The 9,749-nt window shown below is 40.2% G+C and overlaps 2 protein-coding genes across 2 annotated transcripts in view; both read right to left on the bottom strand.

Moving 5' to 3' along the window:
• Positions 1-1,085, bottom strand: part of LOC310781984 (H-2 class II histocompatibility antigen, E-S beta chain-like) — a 30,932-nt gene extending 29,847 nt beyond the window's left edge. Inside the window, exons 1-2 of the mRNA XM_083642635.1 lie at positions 1,003-1,085; positions 604-876 (exon numbers count right to left, since the gene is read on the bottom strand). Of these exons, the coding sequence (XP_083498761.1) occupies positions 604-876; positions 1,003-1,057 (328 nt within the window). The 5' untranslated portion in view covers positions 1,058-1,085. The remainder of the gene's footprint in view (positions 1-603; positions 877-1,002) is intronic.
• A 2,287-nt stretch (positions 1,086-3,372) lies between these two features.
• LOC310781988 (H-2 class II histocompatibility antigen, A-U alpha chain-like) lies at positions 3,373-8,922 on the bottom strand. Its single transcript, XM_083642639.1, has 4 exons — positions 8,823-8,922; positions 8,276-8,521; positions 5,351-5,632; positions 3,373-4,992 (listed from the first exon to the last, which is right to left on the bottom strand). Exons 1-4 carry the CDS (start codon positions 8,878-8,880, stop codon positions 4,871-4,873), a joined length of 708 nt encoding a protein of 235 aa, XP_083498765.1. The 5' UTR covers positions 8,881-8,922; the 3' UTR covers positions 3,373-4,870.
• Positions 8,923-9,749: the final 827 nt, after the last annotated feature.

The following is a 9,749-nucleotide window of genomic DNA, read 5'->3' as shown; positions in this document are numbered from 1 at the left end:
ATGTCCTACAGTATATCACCATAAGTCAATTCATTGATTATTGTGACAGTCTAGCAGTAGTATTAACAGTACTAACAGTAATAGTACTACTAGTTTCAGGCAGCATCACTGTTTTGCCACCAGATGGTGTCACGGAGCTCAGTCTGGTTCAGGATTTATAGTTATTTAAGTAATATTATTTCCATAGATGCATAGAGAGATATATGAACATACTTCAATATGGTGAATATATATATATATTTTTACATTTAATGATAATGACTGATCCATAGAGAAACTATAAACTGATAAATATACAATACTTTTAGCATATTGTGATGTAAGAAAGCAAATATAGATGTCGCATTAAGAGAATAGGTTGACAGCAGACATACACATAGAAGTAGGCTACTTCATAATAGACTTGATATGAAAATAATCTTAAACTCAAATTGAAACAGTAGAAACACTAAACGCTGACAAGGTTTGTAAGGTTTGAATTTATCTTTCAAATGTAATTATTTTAAACAGAGATGCAGACTCCGTAGTATTACTTTAATCAGTGATGTGTGTATTATTATCGAGGTGTATTTGATGATGTTGGATGTAGGAGCAGCAGCTCACCTGTCTTAGTCAGAGTATTCGGGTACCAGTTGTCAATGTTGTGTTTGCAGTATGCCTCCTTCAGAACCTTCCTCCTCCTCAGCTCTGCAGGATCCTTGTTCCAGGCGTCTGCTTGCTTCATGCCCAATTCACCATAGCCGACAAATTTCCCCACAGTGCTGCTGAACCTGGCAAACTCCATCTTGTTGTAATACACAGAGTAAATGTACTCTATGTCCTTCAGCTCAGTGGAGTTGAACACACAACGCTCCACTACACATTCCATAAATCCATCTGGAGATCAAAGACAAAAGTAAAACCAATCTTTCACAGATATAATATAATATGAACATTCAAACGGAAGAGTATTACGAGTTAGTTATTGATCAGCTCCAGGTATTGATGATGTATTGATCCTACCTGCTCCATACAGACTGATGAAGAGGAGGGAGAAGAGCAGAACAGATGAAGCCATGTTCCTCTGATGAGTTCACTAAACTCTGACAGACTCCAACTGAGTCCTGCTAGAAAAACCAATGTAGGAGCTACACACTGGTCACATGACTAGCATCACCTGTTGTCAGGCAGACAGTCCAGCCTAAAGGCTGCTGGTGGCAGAGCCAGAGAGCATAATGGGAGAACTACATCCACCCTGTAATACTCATACACATTGGCCTAAAGCGGCATTTCCCAAACTATGGGTCATGACCCAAAGTGGGTTGTGGACCTGTTGGTGGTGGGTCACCAACTCACAGACCAAAACAGACGCTGAATCTGAAGAGAGGCATTTTTCCACCGCCGTGAAGTTACTTTTAGGTTGGATATTGGACAGACATCGAGTGTCTGTCAAATCCAACCTAAACTGACTTAGCTCTCTCTCTCCCGCTCGCTCGTTCCCTCCCTCCCACTACCACTACACATCCATGATGTCCGCTGCTGCTATCCGTGCGTGTTCGTGTTCTCTCTGGAGTATATCCAAGGCTTGGGCGGTTTTAGCATCAGAGCTTTGGGTGGGCTCAGCCCACCCAAGAAAATTTTGTACAGTTTCAAGTAAAAATGGATCAAACTGGCGCACTTTGAGATCAAAATGAAGAGACTAGATCTATGAAGAACTACACACATCAATATCTTCTTTACCGTTCTGTGGTTTTACAGCGATGAAAAAATAATTGTTTCCCTATATATACTTATATTCTGCATACAGGTTACTATATGGTAGAATTATGCTTGCATAAATAATACCAAAATCACTTCAGGGGAGTTTCAAGTAAAGTAACATTTTGCTTTGTAGGCAAAACAAAAGTAAAATTAAATCAAAAGGGAACTTCCTAACTTATTGGCTGGAATAATATTCCGACAAGATAATAATATACTGTAAGCACTAAAGCAGGAGTTTGCCGTCAACTAGTTGAAATGAATATGTGGCAGTATTTGTGGGGGTCAAAATATATGTAGGGTGTACCACCACAAATACATCAGTGTATGGGAAACACTGAGACTAGAAAGACACCAATAAATCTGAGAAAATGTACTTTAATCTTGAACAACAGCACTACAACGGTGGCATTACAAATGGTATTATGAAATTATTGTGGGAAAAAACAAGAATGCCACTTTTTTTCATGAACTTTAAGCAGAAAATTAAAAAATAGTTTTAAAGCAAAAATAAATAATAAATAAAGATAATTTTAACAGAAACTGCTACTAATGACCACCATGGATTTGGAGAGATTTTTTTTTTTTTTTTTTTTTGGTGGGCTGAGACTATTTTTGGGTGGGCTAGAGCCCACCCAAAAAAGGCCTAGAACCGCCCCTAGCTTAAAGCCCAGTTCACACCAAAGACCAGACTGGCTGCAACTTGTAACTACTTGCAACCAGCTGCTGCGACTTGACAAGCAGAATTTCTGGCCACGCCATGAGATGAGACGGGCCAGTTTACACCGTTGCAACTTTCCCTGCAAGATTTTTGTCTCTTGTGAATTGTTGGTCTAAACTGGGCGCATGCGTCTGTGTACCAGTGTTGTAGTCGAGTCACTATGTCTCAAGTCCGAGTCGAGTCATCAGTGTTCTGAGTCCAAGTCGCCAAAGAAGAGTCTGAGACAAGTCCCCATTGCCCGAGTCCCAGTCCAAGTCATCAAAGTTTTGTCTGCAGGCTTGAAGAACAGGCAGCAAACAGAAGTGCTCAGGTGGATATCAGTGTGGAGTAGACCTTGAAGGTGCTCTTTAGTTGGAGGGACATAAAAATTGAAAAAAAGACCAATATACCTGAAAAATCAATTATTTGCCTTTTTTTTATAAACATTTGTCATATATACTCCCTTAATATCGTTTCAGTTAGTTTTACTTCAGAAGAAAAAGGGTTCTCCATGCATCATCCAGCAAAATGCAGCTGAACCAGGTGCTTCTCAGTTTGAGGACAGCAAACTTCCAGGAAACAAAGGAGGGACTGGAGCACACTGATAGATTTGCAGCTTTTATCAGTGCAAACATCTCATCATCAGAGTTTCCTGGAAGTCTATTTTATTTCAGTGAAAAAAAATCCTCCACACCCAGTTTTAACTATAGTAACCTTGGTTCCAAGATTGGCTGCAGTACTCCACTCTGACACAGTCAAGGAGCAGACATACATGCACACACAGAAAATTCTACATTGAAGAGACGACAGGAACGGAGCGTCAAGTTGACCCTGCAAGACGCTGGCATCATTTATTTCTTCATCTTAAAACCACATGGTTGCCACAACATCATTTTAAAAACAGCCATTTGAAGGGATTAACTTTGTGACACATCAGCCCAAACTGCACGCCCAAGCATCTGCACACCAGCGTACAATATTTAAAAAGGCACATTAGAATTTTATCATTTTATTATCTTATCTGTTTGTGTGTATTGCTTTTGTTCCGTGTATGTATTGTTATCCCTTGTGTATGTATTTTTATCCCTTGTGCATTTTTATTATATTGCTTTTTTATTCCTGTTTTCTGTATTTATCTTGTAGTTTTTAGTTGTTTATGTCCCGAGGACTGCGGGTGAAAATTAGCTTCGGCTAATCCCGGCACCTTTACCGTTATCCCCTATGGATGATTCTGTACGTGTATAACTGTCTTTTAATGTGCATTGTCCTGTCCAAATAAACAATAAAGTAAAGTAAAGTAAAGTAAAGTAGAAACTACAAACATGCAGATGTAAAAAACATTGTGCAAAAAAATGCAAAAGCACACACTGTTATAATTACACAAAGCTCACAACGTTAAATTCACAAAGCACACAATTTTAAATTCACAACACAAATTATATGAACACCCCCCCAAACTGAAGCCATGAAATGCAGTGACAGTCAGAACTTGTGCACGTATACTCCCTATTCATATTATTAGTTAATTCATCAATAACAGTTTATAGCATCAGTCTTCTCTATTAACACCTATCATATCTCAACTGACCTCCACTATTATTGTTGTTGTTGTTGTTGTCGTCGTCGTCGTCATGTCTGTTACATGTTAAGCCCCTTCATTCACTTACACACACAGCATCACAACATGTCTGTTACTCTAAATTATAATATGGACATTTTCTCACCGTACATCTGTTTATTATTGCAGAACCAAACAAGTCACATCCTTCACTCCCATTCATGCAGCTGTGGCTGTTATTTTGTCCTTTATTTCAGCGTTACAGTATGCTACACACATACAGTATTTACTTCCACTTGTAACACACTCCAAGGCCTATGATATATGAACATATTTGCGATAATAATATATATTTAAAAAAAGAAGCGAAAAAGAAGCAATTAGCCTATAGCAGTATACAGTAACCACATCACAGTGTCCCATCCATGCCATGTGCAAAAAGGCGGTCCCATGCCCTCTTAAAATCATCACCTTTATCATTGACTCTAGCTAGACGTGTTCATGATATTATTTCTAACATGAATTCTATGCTTTTTTTTTTATTTGGAAAGGCTGTACTTTTCCATAATCTGAGCATCATTCAGGCAGCCGTGAATGCTATATACGTGTAACAAAAGTATGCATAATAAATGCATTGATTGACTGTTCACTAACTCTCTTCCCCAGCCAAATGCCACAATAGAAAGCTATTATTGTAATGTTAAACAGTGACAATGTAAATATTCATTACTTAAAAGAATATACAGATAGAAGGTTTAATTTATTTAATCAGGACAGATCCACACAGCAGAGAGAAGCAGTTTAAAGCAGTAGGACAGAAAGCAGTGTATTAACCGCTGCAGCTCCTTCAGCCCGCCTCACATCATCATAACTGATCAGTTGCATTCGTTTCCTTTGATGAGGAAAAAGGTTCCTGTGGCCACACCCAGCACAGCCACGGTCAGACCCAGTCCACAAAACACTGCAGGTCCGATCCCCGGCTGCTCCTGCTCCACATCTGAGGAGGAACCAAACGCATCAACACACATGAACACACACACAGGAACACATAAAGTTTTGTTTGGCTGGTTAGCTGTAGGCCACTTTTGGTTGGTGTTAGCTAATTGTAGTTTTGGTTGGTGTTAGCTAACAGTATTTTTTGTTGGTGCTAGCTAACTGTAGTTTTTGTTGGTGTTAGCTAACTGTAGTTTTGGTTGGTGTTAGCTAACTCTAGTGCTGGTTGGTGTTAGCTAAGTGTAGTTTTGGTTGGTGTTAGCTAAATGTAGTTCTGGTTGGTGTTAGCTAACGGTAGTTCTGGTTGGTGTTAGCTAACTGTAGTTCTGATTGGTGTAAGCTAACAGATAAAGGTGCGTCACCCCAGAATCGGGTCCGCGGCCGGCTCAAGGCTTGGTGCTCCACAGTACAGCTGTAGGTGTCTCCAAGCTGGGGGATGAACCTCAGCATGGAGACCTGGTTGAAGGTTAAGTCTTTGTTGGGGTAAGGGGTGTTGAGGCTGGTTCCTTCGGTCACGTTCTGATCGTTCCTGGTCCAGTAGACCTTGACGGGAGCGGGGAAGAACCCGCTCACATGGCAGATGAGGTGGTTCTCCACTCCGAGCTCCACATCATCTTTGGTGTAGATGGAGCTGTGAGGAGCATCTGCACAACAACACAATGTACACCATGTAAACACCTGTTCAATTCATATCAATACCACTTTCTATCTCTCAGTAGCATTAGGCCTAAATATATTGTATTCCTCAGTTATGTCATTTAAAAGAAGGGCTTTTATTTTTCACGAGCACTTAATATATTTTTCACAGTAACATTAAACACTACCAAAACAATCATTTCATACAGGTTCTCATCTCTCAAAAGTATTAATTTTTTTTTACAAAATTTGACAATGGACAATGGACCCTATCTTGGTACAGGCGCTATCCGCTTTTTGCGCTTGTGCACCTGTTTGCATGCCTTAACGCCTGCCTCTCGTCCCTGCCGGGATGATAGCAGTCCACCATGTAGCCTACAAGTGTCCAGGTGTTATGCCGAGTTTTGCACCCCAGCCCGGCCACCGCCAAACGCATCCCCACCTCACGTATGCAATGATTTATACAGAAACGTAACTGTTAAAAATTATATAATTGTCTAGGTAGACGTGACCTCCCTGTTTTTAAAGTTAAAACAGCTCGGAAATATGGTGGAGATGCAATTCTCGGCGGGGATAAGTAACTCAGCCCAACAACGGGTGCAAGCGCAAATTGGAGGCGTGCCAAGTCATTTATGCGCAAATGGTATTTGGGCGTTGTTAACCAGCAGAATTAACAGGTGTTCCCTGGCAATGCCTGTGCATTACATCAATCAAACCAATCAGATTCCGTCTCACAGTCCCTGTAACACAGTTTGCACGAGCCATGCAATATACGCTGTAATTCTCCCCATGCGTAATTTGGATAGGCCTATCTCCATTGACTGTATATATTATCCCTATCGCACAACATCATCACATCTTATACCCGTTAAAAACATCTATGATTTGATGCAATTCGGCATCTTTTGTTGACTGGAAATAACGTGTGTGTGTGTGTGTGTGGGGGGGGGGGGGGGGGGGGGGGGGGTACAAAAGAAAAGATGGGAGGATTTAGAGTGGACTCAGTTAAAACTCAGCGAAACAGTGAGAGCTGCCGTGCCGAGGACAGAGAGAGATGGAGAGAGCTTGTCGACAGATCGTCTGGTGCCCCAACGACCCTCCGGGTTATGCATTGCAAGTAGGCTACAATGTCCAAGTTTCCTCAATTAATTTTGCATTAACCCCTCTTTGTGATGTGATAGAATTTTCTCAGTGAATTATGGTTGATTGCCTCACTGAATAATCTGCTGGTTACCCAATTTTAGCAGCAGAATTTGATGTCCTGGCGTTGCATGTTCGTGCGTAATGACTTATCCAAAAGGAATTCCTCTGCAGCGCGGAGATTATGGTGCACTCCAGCGCAGCGGGGTATTTTTGCACTTAAGAGGTGCTTTTCAAAGCTCTTAGCGCAAAGTCATTGCACGCACAATAACCGCTTTTGCGACGATAGGGCCCAATGTCTGATTTATTTAAGGATGCGTCCTTATTGCCTTTTGAACAACTCCAAGAAAAATACAATCTCCACATAGGCTACAGTACATCAGCTTTTCAGATACCTCAAGGTTCGAGATTTCATAATAACCCAAAAAACTATGTTCAATATACCAATGCTACTGCATCAGAGGTGGAGCGGTTACTTCTCCTACATCCAACTAAAACATCTATAACCCGTTTCTATAATGTTAAATGTTAAAGATATCGAACAGCCATGGAAAAATGAACTTGGTTTCAATATTGATGAGGATGAATGGTTTAGATATCAGTGTGTAACCCTGCTAGACTGCTGCAGTTCAAATTTCTGCACCGTTTGCTAATTTCTCCTAACAGAAGACACAAAATGAACCCAAAGCTTTCACCTCTGTGCCTAAAATGTAAGATCTCAGTAGGGACCTACACTCATTGTGTTTGGTCCTGTGCTAAAATCCAAGCATACTGGGCGGATATTTTACATGACATGGGAAAATATTTTGTGTGGCTTTGGATTTGAACCCTCTCTCTTTACTCTTGGGTCATCCGAGTCAAGATATACTTGTTGTTACTAGTTCTAGCAGACGACTGTATGCCATCTTGGCATTATGCAGCAAGGGGGGAAAAAATGCTGTCATCGATAAACGACAAGCCTCCCACTAAAACAAACTGGCACAAGATAGTTATAGAATGCTTTACTCTTGAATAACTGACCTGTCTACTTCACTCTTCTAAAGTACAGTTTACAAAAATATGGTCACCATCATATCTTAACTTCTCCAATTCCACGGTGGCCTCAACACTTTCAAGTATTCTCCTTGAATAACCAAATGTGTAACTCCCCCCCTCCATTTCTTTACTAATTTATTTTGTAACTTGGTATCTTGCTCATTGACTGATTTTTTATGTAAGGAAATGGTTTATTCTTGATATATGTCTAACTGTCATTGATTGTGATTGTGTGACTGTGTGATTGACTGATTGTGTAGACCAATGTTGTACTGAGCAATTTGTTTTTGTTATTGTTTTAGTTTGAAAAAGAACAAAACTCAATAAATATACTTATGGGAAAGAATCTTACATTACAATATGGTCAAAGTATTGTATATGTATTACATTAATGTAAAACACCTGGCTGCAGTCATTCCTTATCTGTATTTAAATTGTTGAACAGTATTAAATCAAACTTTATCATCTTTCCTTACCGAGCTGCAGAGGAAGGTTCTTGAATGCTCGTTGATGTATTTTCAGGTTTCCTCTGCAGACCACCTGATTAACCACAGCTTGTTCATAACCTCCTGGGTAGGTTATGTGATTTACAAACTTGGGCTGAGGCTCCACCCCTTTCTTGTTGATGAAGTCTGCGTACCACACCTCTTCACCATCCAGTCCATACATGTCCTCTCCATCAGTGTCTGAACAGCCAAGGATGGCAATATCCTCATGTACAGCTGAGAGGAAACAAGATGAAAAACACGTAAAATTCTTCACATCCAGAATCACAGACTGAACTTATGTTTCACATCCTGCTGCCAAATGTTATCCAGTCAGGTTGATATAGAGTTTGTCTGTTTATTGTTATATATTTAAAACCATTGAATAACTAATAAGAGTACCCTCTCTCCTCCAAAGTAAAGCAGAAAACTTTAAATATCTCAGTGACACTAAATCTCTCTCTGGAGCTCAACTCAAAAGATTTTCACATCAACATGAAATCTTGGATGTGTAAAGTGACTGAATGTGTCTACTTACTGTCTGCTGTGACACCAAGGAGACATGAGAGGAAGAGGAGGGTCTGTGAGCTCTTCATCTTCACAACACAACAGGACCGTGTTCACTTCACACTGACTGCTGCAAACTGAAGCAAACACAAGGAAGAGTGTTATCTTAAACACAGCTCCACCAATCACATTACAGCTGACACTTGCATCATCAGTTTCCAGGTAAACACAGTCGGGAATTGCTGAGAAATGAAGTGATGATGGAGGAGAAGAGTTTACTCTGCACTTTATTACACTCACATAATAACACAATAAGAATAACTTTATTCATAACTCTTTTCAAAGTTTTTTCAGAATGGTTCACAGACCAGGAGGTAAAACAGAGGGAATAAACCAGACAGAAACACAAAGAGAAATAACAAGTCATAACAATAGAAATGTCTGTCTGTCTGTCTGTCTGTCTGTCTGTCTGTCTGTCTGTCTGTCTGTCTGTCTGTCTGTCTGTCTGTGTGTGTCTGTGTGGCAGTTGGGTGTGTGAGAGTCCTTGGTGAGAATGATTGCTGCTGCTGGTTTTACAGCCTGTTCTTGTTGGCTTGTTTGTTGTTTGTCTTTAGTTTCATTTTCAGTTAATGTCACTGCACACTCACTCACACATTTAAATACTTTTATTTGGATCCAAAGTAGGGCAAATATTAGAGATCCAAATCTTTTGGAAGAAGGTTGCAGTACAGTACAGTGTATAGAAGCAGACACTGCATGCATATGTGCTTGTAAACACAGGAGACATATTAATACTGTATATTATAATTGATATAAGCAGACATGTAAACATGTTTAGCACACAAGTGTATACAAAGAATTGTCTTCTCCACACACACACACACACACACACACACACACACACACACACACACACACACACACACACACGACTGCGAGTGTGATCTATAGTCTACTG

This window comes from Poromitra crassiceps (genome assembly GCF_964638095.1).
Source record: "Poromitra crassiceps genome assembly, chromosome: 9".
NCBI classification, from domain to species: Eukaryota; Metazoa; Chordata; class Actinopteri; order Beryciformes; family Melamphaidae; genus Poromitra; species Poromitra crassiceps.
This window is presented reverse-complemented; position numbering and strand designations above follow the sequence as displayed.

Coding starts and splice junctions, on each gene's coding strand:
- LOC310781988 (XM_083642639.1), bottom strand. CDS start 8,880: ATGAAGAGCTCACAGACCCTCCTCTTCCTCTCATGTCTCCTTGGTGTC. Junction 8,522..8,822: donor CCTTGGTGTCACAGCAGACA/GTAAGTAGACAC, acceptor GTTTCCTCTCAG/CTGTACATGAGGATATTGCC. Junction 4,993..5,350: donor GCCGCGGACCCGATTCTGGG/GTGACGCACCTT, acceptor GTTCCTCCTCAG/ATGTGGAGCAGGAGCAGCCG.